This window comes from Diadema setosum, chromosome 14 (assembly GCF_964275005.1).
Source record: "Diadema setosum chromosome 14, eeDiaSeto1, whole genome shotgun sequence".
NCBI lineage: Eukaryota > Metazoa > Echinodermata > Echinoidea > Diadematoida > Diadematidae > Diadema > Diadema setosum.
The window spans coordinates 6,889,223-6,907,512 of NC_092698.1; the positions used below are offsets into that span (position 1 = coordinate 6,889,223).

The 18,290-nt window shown below is 38.3% G+C and overlaps 1 protein-coding gene across 1 annotated transcript in view; it reads left to right on the top strand.

Moving 5' to 3' along the window:
- LOC140237875 (uncharacterized) overlaps positions 1–16,112 on the top strand; it is a 35,194-nt gene extending 19,082 nt beyond the window's left edge. The window contains exon 2 of the mRNA XM_072317806.1: positions 15,877–16,112. Within this exon, the coding sequence (XP_072173907.1) occupies positions 15,877–16,112 (236 nt within the window). The remainder of the gene's footprint in view (positions 1–15,876) is intronic.
- Positions 16,113–18,290: the final 2,178 nt, after the last annotated feature.

The window sequence follows — 18,290 nt, forward strand, 5'->3', positions numbered from 1 at the left end:
AAAGTTTATTTCATTTTTCGACAAAACATATATGTTTCACTTCCTTTGATAACAGAGAATAAGGTTAACAGAACATTGTGAAATGAAAAGACTGCACAACAATTGAGGACCTACAGTAATTATACATTGTATAGTAAAAAAGAAACAGAAGTGATAGAAGTGAAGTACATGTATACCGTTGCTTAAAGTGCGAAAAATGGAGGGACCCACTAAAAAGACAGAGCTTGTAGAATGTAGGTCCCTTTGGAAAAGAACATCGATGGAAAGATAAACTGAAGCATCGTAAATGAAAAAAAAAAAGAAGAGGAAGAAGTCTGAAGCCCACTGAAAATTAGATTAACAGATAAATACACTCTCATAGACGCGAACAAACATGAAACAAGACTAGACAACAAAACAACTACTAAAGAAAAGGCTGTACGGGACAAAACGGGATGGACAAGACTGACAAACAGAAGACAAAATAGCAGACAAAAACGCACAACGAAGACAGCAATCTTCGGAAGAAGCATGCCCAGAGAAACATATGATAGTTGTGGGCGAAAAAGTAATATTTTATCGCCTGAAAAAAAGACAAGGAAATAGAGGGACGTATGAACAGGGGTAACATACGGAAATTCAACTCCTAGACGCTTTGGGCAAAATGGCATAGATGACAGCAAATATCCAGGAAAAAATATCATTAATTCTTCGAATATGGGACAAAGTGAACAGGTCAGTATGTAAGAAAGAAGGCCAAATGGCTAGTTCAGTACTGTAGAGTGATACGATTGCAATAAAAAGGACTTCAGTCTCCTCTTGAAAGAATATATGGATGGGGCATTTTTTATGTCATGATTCAAAGAATTCCAATAATTTGGGCCTACATAAATAAGTGTGTTTTTAACAAAAAATGTTCTTAAAAGAGGTAAATGATATTCATTGGAACGCCTGGTGGGATATTCATGAAATTATTGATTTTTGAGGAACATAGAATCAAAAATAGACGGAAACAAATTATTGCTATACTTGTACATAAATTCCCTAAATTAAACAAAAACAAATCTGTAATTTTTAAGAGCTTGTTAAAGGCAAACAACATATTTGTATGAGAACGTGGGAATAACAGATAACGCGGAGAGCTTTCTTTTGCAACAGGGACACTCTTTCTAATGAATTCTGATGCGAGTTGCCCCAAACTAAAACTCCATAATTAAGATGAGGCAATATTAACGACGAATATAATATAAGTAATGATTTTTGTGGAATATGAAATTTCAATCTATTTATAACGCCTATACGCGAAATTAAGTTGCAAACATTATCAACATGTGATTTCCAGGAAAGTTTGTCATCTACAATGACACCCAAGAATTTGATATGTGATACTCTTTGTAGATGAGAATCATCTAATACTATATCAGATTTGTACTTAAATCATCAACACTATTACTAAAAAGCATATATCTCGTTTTTGAGCATTAAGTGATAGCTTATTGGCCCTGACCCAGCTTGTCACTTTTCTCAATTCAATATTGATTTTGTGAACGAGAAAATCAATATCATAATGGGCAAAAAGTACTTTGGTGTCATCTGCAAAAGGAATAAAAGAGAGGCTCCAAAAGACTTCCCTGTGGGACGCCACACTTAACTTATCTGATAACTGAATCATTGTTTTTAATTGTAACAAATTGTTTTCTATCAAATAAATAACTCTTGAACCACTCCAAGGCCTTCCAACGTATTCCATAATGCGATCACTTATAAAGTAAAATATGATTGATGGTGTCGAAGGCCTTGGAGAAGTCAAAGAAAATACTAACTAAATGAGAATGATTATCAATTGCATGAACCACTCTATCAACAAAATGCAAAAGAGCATGAGCAGTACTATGTTTCTCACGAAAACCAAACTGAGAATTGGTAAAAACTTCATGTACCTTCAAAAAATTAATCATTCTCTTGTGAATGAGTATTTCTAAAACCTTAGGCAACGAGGATAATGACATTGGGCGATAATTACTGACTTCAAGTTTATCGCCTTTCTTAAATATTGGGAGTACTTTAGCTAATTTCATTTTATCAGGAAACACACCCTTACGAATTGACAAATTGAATATATGAGCAAGTGGATCAGCCACCGAGGAAATAACACCCTTAAGTATAAAATTATCTATCTCATCATAACCAGAACTTCGTTTGTTTTCAAAAGAGGAACTATATCAATAATTTCAAATCTATTAGTTGGTGTAAAAAAATATGGAATCTGACTTACGCTGACCTAAAAAATCAGTAAAATGAGTCTCTGTTGAAGGAATATTTTGAGCATAATTTTCGCCTATTTTTGAAAAATAAGAATTAAAAACATTCGCAATACAAAGGGGATCATTGATCAATTCATCATTGATCAATTCATCATTCAATTTAATTTTGTCAATGTCAGAGTTTTTACTCGGAACATTCATGCCCAGTTTTAAAACTTTCCAAGTATTTTTCATATCAAACTTATATCTCGATAATTGCTTGAAATAATATCCTTTCTTTTCAGAACGTAAAATCATTGTCAAAGTACTTTTGTATGATGTATATCTATTCTTCGATCGCTCAGTTTTTTCCAATTTGTACTTGTAATACAAACAATTTTTCCTATTAATTGAACGAAGGATTGATCTTGAAATCCAAGGTAACCTGGGTGTCTTTTTATACTCTGTTCTATTTCTTTGTTTTGGAATTACATCATCTAAATGATGATTGACAATTTCCTTAAGATTATAAAAAGATATATTAACATCATCGCTGCCAAACACTCCTGACCAGTCAGCATTATCGAGAGCCACATAAAAACTAGCTAACTTTTCAGGTGAAACTCTATGTCTAAACAAAGGAAATGAAGTAGGTTTAATATTAGCTGGTGTTTTCGTCAGTCATATCTAATAGAATTATAAGAGAATCGGGGAGGGGTAAAATATTACAAAGTAAGTTATCAATGAGGGTGGCAGAGCGATCTGTAACACGTGTGGGTTTAGAAATAAGCGGAAGAAAGGATGAGGACAGAAGTGCGTGAAGAAAATCACTAGATGTATTATCATGCTCAGACTTCAATATTGAAATAGCCGAGTAAAAAGCAATCCTTACTTCGGAAAACGTGTGAATTTGCCAGATCTGAAAAATAAGTTAAAAAATCATTAGCGTTTGAATTAGGAGGTCTGTATATAATGCCTACCACAAGATTTCTACATCCTGGGATAATAACAATATTGTCCATTGTAGAAATATCTTCATGAACAATAGTTTCAAAGGAACGGGATAATTATGTACAATGCAACACCCTCACCATTCTTATCGGGCCTATTATTAACCAATAAACCATAACCATCAATTGCAAAAGAATTTTCTGCATTGGAAGCTAACCATGTCTCACTTAATCCGATAAGGGATAGCGACTGACTTGCATCGGATTCTAATAAAAATTTTAAATCATCAAAATGTTTATTCAAACTCCTTATATTTAAATGCAATAAAGAAAACGTGTCCTCAGAAAAATTATGAATCATATCTTTGCATTGATTCACTGTAATATAATTGCACAACATATTTTGAGTGAAATCATTACTAAAATCATGAGGCAATTCATTTGCAGCTGTGTTCAGGCTATCGGTTACAAAATCATCGTAAGGGGTGGTTCGTGTACTGGTTACCCCACTAACTGGGTCAGAGTCTAACCTTGTGTTCCTAAACAATATAAAAAAAAGTCATCGTTCGATGCGGAATAAAATGGGGCATTCAGAAAATTAGCCATAATTGGAAGTACGAGACGAATTTATAAAAGTCTGCGTTATCAACAAAACAAGGATGTCGTGAATAAGTGGATGATACAAGAAAATAACCAGTCGCCAGAATGTGGCAACACACTGGAGTAATCTACGAACATGGGTGAAGTCAAAATCATGATAAGCAGAAGATCGCTGAGGAGAAGTAGAACGTGAAACGAGAAAGAGCAGAATAAGGTAAGTGAGAACTTTCAGAAGCATCGATAGAAAAAGACATAGAACACACACAACACAGTAACAAGAATAAATCCAGTGTCTCTGTGGGCTTCCGAGACGAGAACAATAACATACATATACAAAATTTTTTGCTACCCGGAGGTCCCCGTAGATGGCCCGCTCATGACAGTACCTAGTACATATCTCACCCGTAGTTACCCGGAGTTGCGCACGCATGTCCTCTTTACACGCAGCCAAGTTTTGGCCCTGTCACATCTTTCCGGGCAAGATACGCGGGCATGATGCGCGTGGGGATTTTCGAGCACGCAGGACAATTTTGGCAGGCGGGCAAGGATTTGGGCGAGTTTCGCATGCGTTTTACCTGCTGGACCCGTGCTACTTACGTTCTACTTATGTCCATTTTGTTTCACCTGCTTGTAGGCGCATGCGTGGAAAGAGAGGGCTGACAACTCGGTGGAGGAATTCCTCTGAAGGAATTTGATATGGCAATTGTCCCACAGAAAGTCATGCAGATGGCACGCGCTTTCGGCGAAAAAGCATAGATCCACGGGAAACTTACGTACTTCAAGCGGGTCAACTGCCTGTGACTTGCGGTAGCTACGGGCCTCCTACTGCTGTTCTGCATGGACCTCTGCGGGCGATCCCCCCGACTCACCCGGAAAAGTTTTGGTCATGCTCAAAACTTGGCTGCGAATAAATCGGACTTGCGTGCGCACCTCCGGGCAACTGCGGGCGAGATACGCGCTATGTACTGTCAGATGCGGGTCAACTGCTGGGAGGTTTTCCCCGCAAATCAACCCGCAATGCTTTCCCAGACACGGTGTGAGAAGGCCTTGAGCATGCTCAAAACTCATTCCGGGTGAGTCGCGGGGGGGTTTGCCCGCAGAGGTACACGTAGAACGCCAGGAGGAGGCCCTTAACGGCGGCACCTGGCAGGCAACTCATACGAGGGCACTTCGCAGCTGTAACGCTGCGAAGTGTTACTTCGCAGCCCCCGTATGTCACTCGTAACTGAAAATGGATCGGTTTCTAAGCTCTCACGCAGGTCACACGGAATACACGCATGTAGCAGGTAAGTAGCACGCGTCTAGCAGGTAAGAGGTACGTACGGAGCTCGCCAACATCCTTTTCTCTGCTTCTCTCTCCTCCACAATCTCTCTTTTTCCACTCCGATCTCTCCGTCTTTCCCACTCTCTCTTCCCCTCTCTCTGTGGGTCATTAATCCTCTTCGCTGGTTCTCCTCAAACAATCAGTTTCTCTATTATTTTATATTATTTCAGCAAACTCTCTAATGAGTGTCTTCCGGCGAATACCAATTCTTAGTATTTGGAACAAATGTTAATTCTCTCCCGTGGCTTGTCAACGGACACCACCTGACGTCCAATCATCTTCTTAGGCTGCCGCTGTAATGTACATGATGTACATGTGAAATATGAATGCAGTAGAATTATAAATGATTTTTATAGATCATCAGATGTTCTTTCTTTTATTCTCTTTGCAGATGACTCAAATCTATTTTTTCACACAATAATCTTCTTACCCTTGTTAATACAATAAATTCAGAATTAGAAAATGTTGCCCAGCGGATAAAGGCAAATAAGCTATCTCTTAATCTTCAAAAAACAAAATATATGCTCTTTAGTAATTCTACTGAGGCATTACCTGTTGATATTGTTTTAGGTGGTACTCCACTCGAAAATGTTTCCCATATAAAATTTCTTGGAATAACAGTTGACAATAAGCTTTCTTGGAAATTTCATATTGACAGTATATGTAAAATGATTTCACGTAATATTGGTATAATTAATAAGCTTAAGTTTTGTTTTCCTTTGTCGTCCCTGCTTGTATTATATTCATCCTTAATATTGCCATATCTAAATTACGGTATTCTCGCGTGGGGAAATACATATAAAACATTTTTAGATAAATTACTTTTATTGCAAAAGAAATCACTCCGTGTTATATGTCATACTGCATTTTTGTCCCATACTGACCCACTATTTTATGAGCATAAAATATTGAAAATTAATGATTTGTATTTGTTTAATCTAGGACAATTTATGCATAATTATAATAAAAATAATCTCCCAAATATATTTGAAACAATGTTTCAAAGAAATCAATCCGTTCATATTTATCCAACACGGCGATCAAATGATTTCCATTTGCCATTTCTGAGAACTTTGTTGGCTCAAAACACATTCATCACGATGGGCCAAAGTATTGGAATTCACTTCCCAACAATATTACAACAGCTCAATCTCTGAATTCCTTCAAGAATAAATTAAAATCATTTTTATTGAAATTTTATAATATCCAACCGAGTTAGTTTCCCTTTATCATCTCAGTCAAGTCATCATTCTTTTTTACATAAGTCCTTCTAATTAAGTCACTGTCTGTGTTCTAAATAACGATGTGTTTATTCTCTCTTTCTCCTGCATTCTTACCAAGATAATTACGTATAAAAAATGTTTTGCATTACATTCAATCCAGCTTGTATTTTATCAGTTATTTTACATTATGGAATTTTAGATTGCTTGCGTCCACGATGGCACGTGCTGTAGTTTTTTCCCCTTTTTCTCCCCTTTTTTTTATCTTTTTTCTCTCTTTTTTTCCTTTTCTTTCTTTTTCCCTTCCCAATCACCTTGATGTCTGTTGACATCGGTTCGTTTATTTTGTTTTATATTGCTGTTTTGTGTATTTTCTGAGGGTCCCATATCGTACAAGCTCTGCTTCTTAGTGGGACCCTCCACTTCCATCCTCATCCTTAGTTGACTTGTATTATACGCTTTATGTGTATAATACATATTAACAAAGATGTAATCGCATGTACTTCTCATTTTCACATTTATGTACCTTGTCAAATTATGTTCTGCAAGTATTACAAATTTCTTTGTTTATTTGATGGAAGTGAAAATAAAGTTGAATATTGAATATTAATATGAATATGTATGAACATAGTTTCTGGGCTCATTAAATAAATGACTGATTGATTGATGATGATGATGATGATTAATCCCTATGTTCTTCACTACAAAATTATTGTGCGCGAGCGAGCGTAGCGAGCGCTCTAGAATACATATATTTATAACGTAAGAGAAAGTTATCTTTCTGATAACCCAGGACGTGTAGCTCCAATCTCTTATTGCAGGCTGTAACTGCTGGAATTGCTGATAATTGATTGCGAATACCTTATAACAATACCCTCTAAAGTCATTTCATATATTCAGAATCATCATTTACTTCACTTATTTGCGTGTGTGAGCGAGCGAAAGCGAGCCAGCGCCTGAAGAAACATGCTCTTTTCATGTGTCTTGAATGACATATGTCATTTTTACCCAATAAATAACTTCCCGAAAAATATAAGTCCTAGGTGCAAAAACTCCTTTCTTTCTTGTCGGCGCAATGTTTGTTACATGTTAACAGTTTTCCTTACATTGATTATGGAATGACGGTGTGAAACGACAAATTACTGGCAGCATCATCAGGAGAATTGCATAACAATTAAATGCGAGCGAGCGGAGCGAGCGAGCTTGAAAATTTTGACATTTTACAGTCCAAAAACTGACGTTTGTAGCTATATATTTTCGCTTTGGAAATTAAAGGGGGGAGGACGCCCGGTTGCCACCCCCCCCCCCGATCCGCCACTGGTAGTCAAGGGTGTTGGTTATGTTCATGATTGGGGGAGGTATGACCAGCGAGGGGACGTCGAAGACTAGTGACCAAGCGGGGGAAGGATGTCCAAAATCTGCAATTTAGAGCAATCCCTAATATTGTTAGTGTTTGTGTGTGTGTTTTATATACGTGGAAAAGTGGAAATAGCCCAGTTCAAGTCTTATTATTGGCAATGCAAGGCATCTTAATTTAGACTAGTATATTAATATGTAAAGCAACACTGCAAAATCAATGATAGCTTAGATATAACGAACCGTAAGGTACATTCTACATCACATTGCGCAACATTGCAGCCGCTCTCTGCCATTCGGATGTTCTGAGTACACTGCGCACATCCTGCTTTCAGAATGCCAACCAGGAATCGGGCTGAATCACAATCTTTTGTCGGCGCCGGGCTTTTTGAAAAATGTTTCACACTATACTCCTCTTTAATCATATTATGGTTCAAACAACCAAAAAAAAAAAAAAATCTTAGAAATATATTTAATTTCTTGATCACATGTTACGGCACAAATTGTCGCCCCTGCATAATTGTCGCCTGGTAAGTTATGCGTATGTGTGTGTGTGTATGCGTGTGTTTGGAGTATAATAATACATCAGTTATGTGGAAACTGTGCATGTGTGGTGGTTGTATAGTGGTAGTGGTTTGTTGTCTGTGTGTATACGTGTGCCTGTGTGCGTACGTGTGTCTGTTTGTGTTTGTTTTTTGTTGTTAGTGCGAACGAACTTTTTGGACGGCACCAGGCACTACTGTGGCACTGAAAATGCCTTAATCAACGTGTGTGAGCACGTGTTTATGGAGTTCACAGCGGCGTTGATAGTATGGGTGTGTCAATTTCAGCGGTGAGGCGGGCTAGGAGAGAGAGACCGAGAGAAAAGGCTTACGAGGGAGCTAGGTACCCTCCCTAAATGTGATCTGTCTTTGTTCATTAGGTGATCCGAGTATCCTCTCGGATCACCTTCTGTATCTGTACTGATTCTTTGTTGTTCTTCTTCTTCTTCTTCTTCTTTATTTCTGGACAAAATTTGTGCATCTATTAACTCAGAAAGTTCTCAGAGTATTAATTTCAAACTTATAGTATATAATATGTATCATGTCCCAAAGACGACAAATCTAATGTATCATTGTGATTGGTCAACCGTGACGTCACTATGACGCCATTATATGAAAACACATTTTTATTCATTTCTCATTAATGGAAAGGAATTTTTCAATGAAATTTACGTCACATATATTTCAAGTCAAGCGCATTCTACTCATATTATCAAAATTCATTTTATTATTAATGCAGTTTTCTCTCTCTATTCTCTATTGCATTAATGCAATTTTCTCTTTCTATCTTTCTCTTTACAAGAGAGGTTGCTTGTGTTTGTCCGTCTCTTTGTTTGTTTGTTTGTTTGTATAGGTCTGTATGTGTTGTGCACCTTTTATATTATGTCTAGCTAATTGCTTTTTGATGTTATTTAGTCTTTTTGTCCACGAGGAGACTGCAAAATACAAGCTTAGCTTTTTAGCATGTCTCCTCCATTTCCTGCAACTTTAGTTTTAATTCAATTTTCATTTGCTTTTGTGATGCGCAGTACTGTTAATTTCACGCATTTTTCTTTGTTACAACATTGTATTGATGTTGTGTTATTTTGTGTATGAAAATGTTGTTGGAAATGAAATAAATGAAATGAAATGAATGAAAAATGAAATGAAATGTTTTTAATTAATGTTTTTTCTTCATTTATTTTGGTATCTTTTGTACGAATTTGTGAAGGGGTCTGGGACATTCTATTTTATTTACAGGTGTGATCCCTGTAGTAGAGGTCATATTTCTTATTTAGTAGAAGTCATATTTCTTATTTCTTATTTAGTAGAAGTCATATTTCTTATTTAGTAGAGGTCATATTTCTTATTTGAGTTTTTAACATCATAAATGTGTTTTTTGATGATATTTGCCCCTACATCATATAGGAAATTGCACATTAAAGGGTTATAAAGCTTCTCAAAGAGACACTTTTGAAAATGATGCCCTTTGGGGTTTTTACAAAAATAAATCTTGCAGTTTTGATTAGTTTTTCATAAGATGAATACATAGATGCAGACAGTTATCCTTGATTAAGAGGGTGTCATCATCACCTTATTGCTTACAAAGTACTCTAAAAGTACTAAAACACTTTTAGTTATCAAACAGATTAACTTGGTGTATTTTGAGCTGTTTCAGTGGTAGCCCAAACAAAGAAATACTTTAAAATGACACAATCATTCAAAGTTGTCTGATGACTACTGTGTACTAAGATCTAGTACCACAACATAAGCAGAGTTGGGGGGGGGGGTTAAGGGAAGGGGGGGTAGGGGGAGGGGAGGGAGGGATTTGACAGAATAGATCAACATAAACCAGCAGGGCTTGTATGGGATGAATACTTCCCATTGACTTGTGTGCATTGCGTGCATTCTCCATGGGGCTCACACGGGTAAATAATTCCCCATTTATAGAGACGTGTGTTAAAATTCAACATTCAAAAAATTATGTAAAATAGCTTGGAGAAATGAGGTGTTTCATTTTCACTAACCTGGATAAGTGAGCTATACCCTGTCATCCATCAAATTTCCAAGGCAGTTCTTCGGTTCAAACTCTGTCCAAGTGTCCGCAAAGCCAGACTAAGAGTTCTTTTCACTCAAAAAATCACCTATTTTCCGTACACGCACCCAATGAAATATAGTCCCTTCAAATTCCATGAGAAAAGCTTTCATCTTCAAACCAAAATGCAGTTTGTAGAGGAATTCATACTCAATGTCTGCAGTTATTCAGTTTTTATGCCAAACTGCCTTAATGATTTGTAATTTTATTTTTTTCTTCATTTATTTTGGTATCTTTAGTACGAATTTGTGAAGGGGTCTGGCACATTCCATTTTATTTACAGGTTTGAGCCATATTATACAATAGATGGCTCTGGGCCATGGGGTCACCGCACGCCCCCTACGTCCTAACCAGACGTACCAGAGACACCAACTAATATTGACTAAACTACATGTATAATGTAATTTAGAGTAAGTAGTCCACGTGTTGGTGCAATAGTATTACAAGAACATTTAATAAAGGTCGAAACGCCCGAAAATTTCTGTGTCAAAATAAACTGTTGGTATTTACAGCATGAGCTTGAGTTCTGTTTTACACACACTCACACACACCCACATATATATATATATATATATATATATATATATATATATATATATATATATATATACAGTCATGTTTAATGATATTGTGATATGAGTACTATATACTGTTCAAGATATCATGTTCAAGATTTGTATCTATATCTATCCATCTCTCTCTCTCTCTCTCTCTGTATATATATATATATATATATATATATATATATATATTCATACATCATTCATAAAGAGACACTACGTCACTAAGCTAAAATGATTGTATAAATGTTAATGTTTCCGTGTATGACAGAGCTACATCATTTTACGCGTATGCCAAAGAACATGACCTCATTTCGTTGTAAAGAGTTCGGCGGCAGCCCGGTCAACGGCATGGTTTTACTTCCTTCATTAATATGCCTCACTCTTTCGCTCTTTCTCCCCCTCCCCCCCCCCCCCCTCTTTCACACACACACACACACACACACTAGTACATACACACAAAATGCTTTCCTTGTCATTCCAGTTACATGATTTCCACGCTTTCCAACTCCCCTAATAATCAAATGATTAACAATACAAGGGATTCCTATTTTTGTCTCTTGCTATTGTTTCCGATCTCAGACATGATGGATTGCAGACACGTGGATGGAAATTAAATTTTAAGCATGAGAAGGCTGTATATCATTTCAGACTGCACTCTTCATGAGAACAGCCGCCACTAGTTGTGCAGCAGCATGGCATGCAAGACGGCAGGACGTACAATCAATTTGTCGTGTACATGTTCCCATACATACCTGCCCATAAAACCAGTTACTGTAATCCCCTCAGTATTGTGTAACTCATTTTTTTTTTTTGGGGGGGGGGGGGTATATTCATAAACTCAGCGCAATATTGAGTAGATCTCGATTAGATGTTTTATTTTCGTTTACATTTTTCAGGAATAAGTATTTTTTCTTACTTTTTGACAATTTGACTACCGGCACCGTGATAACAAAATATGACATATCGTGTATCACAAACAGAGACTTTATGAGAGTCTCCTAGGGTTTCTGTAAATCGCATTTAATTCGTGTATAGTAATAACATTTTCGGTCAATATTTTACCTCATTTTATCCCATTCAGGATACTCTCTCTCTCTCTCTCTCTCTCTCTCTCTCTCTCTCTCTTATATATATATATATATATATATATATATAATATGTTTTTGAGTGCGTGTATGTGTGTGTGTCTCTCTCTCTTTCTGTTAAGTTTGATACAACCATCCAACGAACAAAACAGGCCTGTGAAACTGTGCAAGTAAAGCGTTATCATTTTTCTTGTGTGTTTATCAAAGTCAATCATAATTTCATAATTCTATTTTACCAACTATAAGAAATAAATTGATCGATGCGCAGTGTTATCAGTGTTTTTCTTTTTCATTTCATGAACATCCATTATGTATTCATATCAAAATATGCACCCCGATATTTTGTAATCTAATTTCTACTATATTAACCCTGCAGTTTTGTGAAATTCTCTTTTTATTTTCCTTGTATCGTTGTATGCATGTGACATCATACACTGTAGTAGTGCATTAGTAGTGCATTAACCTTAGGTAACTAAAAGCCCCGTGAACCGTCAATGCAGTCTTTATATCATTTGATGGTAGCTTTGTCGGGACTGGAAAGACCAAATTATTGCTTACACTCTCACCAGGTACAGGCGCGACTCTACGGCAACTTCTGAGATGTCTCCGAATACGGTTATAATTTATATGTCCGGACGTAGCCGAGATATCTTCTCAGTCGCGGGGACATAAGTGTTACGGCACATGTTGGTAAATTGCACATTTTGGTAAATCACCAAAATGTGCAGTTACCAAAATGTGCAAGACATTGACGGCACATTTTGGTAACTGTCTGCTCCTCCACAATCATCACAAAAACAAATTGTAAGTGCAATTGGTTTTTGTCCCCACCGAATGAGTTCGGTATCCTAAGGGGGACAATGAAACGGCGTTTGCTATGTGTGTGCGTGTGTGTTCAAATGTATGTGTATGTGTGCTCGAAATGATAAGATTTGCTTCCTCTCTGTCATCTCTGGGCCGATTTTGCTTCTGATTGATCTGACTTATGAAGACAGGTAAGGGCTCTGAAACTTCAACACAGAATTCAGAAATTCATTAATTATGCAAATTTATGCAATTTTTTTTCCTCCAGAATTGAAATTAACGAAAATGTTACTTCTTCTACATTAAACAGTGGGTTTTGATTCTGCTTGTTTTATCTGATAGGGCTTGGTTGGGACTACGAAAGTTCAATAAAGAAATCTAACATTTATTAACATTTACATAAATTAAATTTTTCAAAAATAAGCGAAAATGCTACTTCTACATTTTACAGCAGATTTTTATTCTGCTTGTTTTATCTGATAGGGCTTGAGTGGGACTACCAAACCTCAACACAGAATTCTGCAAATCATTTATTATGCAAATTTATGCAAATGTATGCAATTTTCAGTTTTTAACAAAAATGCTACTTCTCCTACATTTAACAGATCATTTTGATTCTGCTTGTTTAATCTGATAGGGCTTGATTGGGACAACCAGAGTTCAACACACAATTCTGAAATTCATGAATTATGCAAATTTATGCATTTTTAAAAGAAATTTGCAAAAATGCTTCTTCGACATTTTACAATGGGTTTTGATTTTCGTTGTTTTATCTGATGGCTTGGTTTGGACTACGAAACTTCAACACCGAATTCTAAAATTCAATAATTTTCAGAAATGAATGGGAATGATACCTCTCCTAAATTAAACAGTGGTCACAGAAGATAATTTTTACCCACGTCTTGGTACGCGTACGACGGCCTTATATGAGAAACAAAAACGATTTTTGCATTTTCTCTGATTTATTGGTGTATGAAGTTACCAAGACAACGCAGTACCCATCCTTTAGTGAATGTGTCTTGTACGTCTTCACTCCAAGACCAAAGTGCGTGCCAACTTTCGTGAGCATTTGGTAAAAATTAAGGAAATAACTTGATCTGCAAGATTTCGTCATAGCTTGTTGCGATGATATACTGTTACCAAGGCAACACACTAACCATCATATTTTAACAAAAGGCCCGGGGGGGGGGGGGGGGGGGGCTAGCCGCTTACCCGAGTATCGCAGTCAATACACGACGTAATTTCAATTAAGGCCCCTTCTCCCTTTCGCGAGGAGAAACCCAACCCCCCCCCCGCAAAAAAAAAAAAAAAAAATACAAAGAACATTGGGTCCTACCGAAAGGATGATTCCTAGCAATTTTGGTTGAAATCTGTCCATTGGTTCTGAAGAAGATGGAAATGTATTTCTCTTCCCCTTCCCCTTGTTTTTCCCCCTCCAAACTTTCACCCCTCTATTTAGGAACCCTAGGGGGTCATCCAAAATATTGCCATGAACAGCTTATATTCATCATCTATAAAGGTATACACATGTATAAAATATGCCTTTCCCCCCTCCCCCCCCCCCCCCGGCACTTGACCCACACTTACAACTTTTGGACCCTACCCACTAAGAATGATCCTCACCAAGTTTGATTGTCTGAAATCCGCCCATTGGTTCTGAAGAAGATGAAAGTTTACTCCTTTTTTCCCCTTGAGAGCTCTCTCCCTGGACCCCCTGGGGGCCACATGCTCCACATGAACAACTATGGGTCCCTACCCCGTTAGGATGATCCCACCAAGTTTGATTGAAATTCGCCAACTGTTTCGGAAGGAGAAGATGAAAATGTATGTTTCCCCCTTTGACCCCCACCCCTCAAACTTTCACCTCCTCTAGGGCCCCAAGGGGGCCATCTTGGGCCTTGCCATAAACAAACTACATTCTTCAAACTAGTCAATGTACCCGTGGAGTGCTGAATCAGCCGAAGTGGGGCATATGGGGGGGGGGGGGGGGGGCTATGATGAAGTTATCGCAGTAGTTTGGTATGTACTGAGAACTTCTCTGTATACAACATTGTCTACTATCAGAGAGTACATGTACATGTATTATGCTTGTTTGGCTTCAGCCAGTGCCCAGAAATCCTATATGGGGATTCCCCCGGAAATGGTCAAGGTCACTGGGTCAATGGGGGTCAAATAACTGTTTTGCGCTACTCCTTGGTCCGGTCTTGGCCAAACTTGCTGGAAGCATAAGTAGGCCTACACCTGGGAAATCCCCATTGAGAATATTTCTGGGGGGGATCTCCATATTAGTAGACCTACACCTGGGAGATCCCCATTGAAGGAGTAGCGAAAAACAGTTATTTGATCTTTGACCCCAGTGACCTTGTTCTTTCCAAAAATGAACCCCTCAAGGGCAATTTTGTGATCAACCTGCATCCACCCACTAAGTTTGAGGGAGATCGGACCAAGGACCTGGGAGGAGTAGAGAAACAAACAGACAAACAGACAGACAAAGGTTGCTCAAATTATAGTATGATATAAAGGTATCTACATACAATATATCTAGACTGTACTGCTTTTGGGTTTGGAGAAGATTTTTAAAGTTTACCCCTTTTCCCTTGGGGGCCCTCCCCCGGGCCACCTGGGGGCCACATACTCCACATGAACAACTTTGGGTCTTTATCCCCTGAGGATGATTCCCACCAAGTTTGGTTGAAATCTGTCTACCGGTTCTGGAAGAGAAGATGAAAATGTAAACAGTTTATGCACGACGCACGACGCACGACGCACGACGGATGACGGACGACGGACGGCGGACGAAAAGCGATCACAAAAGCTCACTCGAGCCTTTGGCTCGGGTGAACTAAAAAAGTGTCTTGCCTGTCTTTACTGCAGGACCATATCTCCTTAACTCCTTAACAATATAACTCTCAAGCCCATCCATGGGTTTTTAGTTCAGTTACCAAAATGTGCAGATCGTCCAAAATGTGCAGGCAAATAGTTACGGCGCATGTTGGTAATTTGCAGATTTTGGTAATTTACCAAAATGTGTCGTAACATGTGGTGCTTTTAATGCGCTCGTGAGGCGATTGTGATGCGCTCTAAAACCACGGCGACCTCGATACGGAAGTTTTGGACATGTTGAAAACTTCCGTAGCGAGGTCGCCGACCATGGCGATGGTGGCGACCCTCCGCTCTTCTGAACCGCTCAAGATACGATGGAGAAGATTTAAAGCGATCAAGCCACGATCCGCCGCGCTTTGTCAATTTTTGATGATCGTAGCGGAATCGTCGTCTAGTGAAATGGGGGTATACGAAAATTTTGGACATGTTCAAAACTTCCGTAACGAGGTCGCCGACCATGGCGATGGTGGCGACTCTCCGCGCTTCTGAACCGCTCAAGATACGATGAAGAAGATTTTTAAAAGCGATCAAGCCACGATCCGCCGCGCTTTGTCAATTTTTGATGATCGTAGCGGAATCGCCGTCTAGTGAGATGGGGGTATTATAACGAGTCTCCATCCCAATGAGATATTCACGTGTCTTGTCTCCACACCTAACCTTGGGTGAAAACGTGAAAGTGTCGACTCTCACTGAATTCAAAAAAGTTTTAAAAGATTCTGGAAAAAATAAAGCTGCTACACTCTTTTCAACAGAAAGCCCCCCCCCCCCCCTCTTCCATTGCACCTGTACAGATAGCACTGCAAAGAGGAGCACGTCACGAGATCGACACCCACGAGTCATACAGGTCACTAGTCATACAGACCATGAGTTATACAGCTCACGAGGCATACAGCCCATCAGTTCGACACTAAAGGTGTGATTTCACGGAGCACGCGAACGATTTGCGAAGGACGCGAATGGCAAAATCCAGCATTCGTATTTTAGTCTGCAAAAGATCGCCAAACGAACGTGAGGGTTCGGAAGCGTCGTTTTTACTTCGGCGAGAATTTCAAAAAATGTTGAAATTTTTGGCGAACCTTTTCCGCACGCTTGGTCGTGATTTGCTCGTGATTTGTTCTCGAAAGTGTCTTTAAAGTCTCGTCATATGCGCAAGACCTTCGCAAGACACGTGCGATGTTCGCAAAATGTTCGTGAAACCCCAAACAGGCCCCGATAAGGGTGGGATTTCACGGAGCACGCGAACGATTTGCGAATGACGCGAATGGCCAGATCCAGCATTCGCATTTTAGTCTGCAAAAGATCGCCAAACAAACGTGAGGGTTCGGAAGCGTCGTCAATTGTTCGCGAATGTCGTTTTTACTTCGGCGAGAATTTCAAAAAAGTTTGAAATTTTTCGCGAACCTTTTCCGCACACTTAGTCGGGATTTACTCGTCAATTGTTCTCGAAAGTGTCTTTAAAGCTTCGTCATATGCGCAAGACCTTCGCAAGACACGCGCGATGTTCGCAAAATGTTCGTGAAACCCCAAACAGACTCCGAAACTTCTGAGAATGTCTCGCGTATGTTACGCGAAATCTGCGAAGTTTTTCCGATCATTTTACGACGTAATCGCAAACTGTTCGCGTACCTTTTGAGACATTCTCGCGAACGTTTAGCGCACGTTTGGGGGATGTATGCCCTGTACGTTTTCTGCAAATAGAAATCGTAGCATACATCTAAACATCAAACAATTATTAACAACTATAGTAACAAAAGAAATTATAGAGTAGAAAAGAGAAAGAATATTTGATATAAAAAAAAATCGCAGAATATACTTAAAATCAATCTTAAGTATGTAAATTTCGTTTGAACTATAGAGATTATGTGTTGGAGGAACTGCAAAAAAAAAAAGATCAAATGCTTTACTAGTGGAGATACGTCCTAGGGGGAAAAAAATGTAGGCAAACACACGATAGAGAAATGAGAGAAAACGAAAAGAGAAATAGAGGAAAGAAAAAAAAATCAACTCAAGAAAGCTGATTTGAGTTGATTTGTTTTTTTTTTTATTGCTTCCACCTCTCCTTGCTACATTTTCTCCCATGATTATTGAAATTTTTCGTTGTTCGCATTTCCGTCGCGTGTTCTTCGTGTACATAACATGCTGTACTTTAGCAATGATACACACGACAATCGCACATACGTCGTGGGAACTTCGCACAAATTGCGCAAGAATAGTTTCCGGCTTCATTGTCGGAAAACATTCGGAGAAAAACTTTTCCGAATGTTGGATTTTGTCATTCGCGTCCTTCGCAAATCGTTCGCGTGCTCCGTGAAATCCCACCCTAATTTGGAGAATGTCTCGCGTATGTTTCGCGAAATCTGCGAAGTTTTTCCGATCATTTTACGACGTAACCGCAAACTGTTCGCGTAGCTTTTTAGACATTCTCACGAACGTTTAGCGCATGTTTGGGGGATGTATGACCTACGTTTTTTCTACAAATCAAAATCGTAGCATACATGTAAACATTAAACATTTACTAATAACTATATAGTTAAAAAAAATTAAAGACTAGGAGAGAGAAAGATGTGTTTGATATACAAAAAAAAAAATCTCAGAATACACTTAAAATGAATCTAAAGTATGACAAAATTACATTTCAAACTGGAGATTATGTGTTGGAGAAACTGA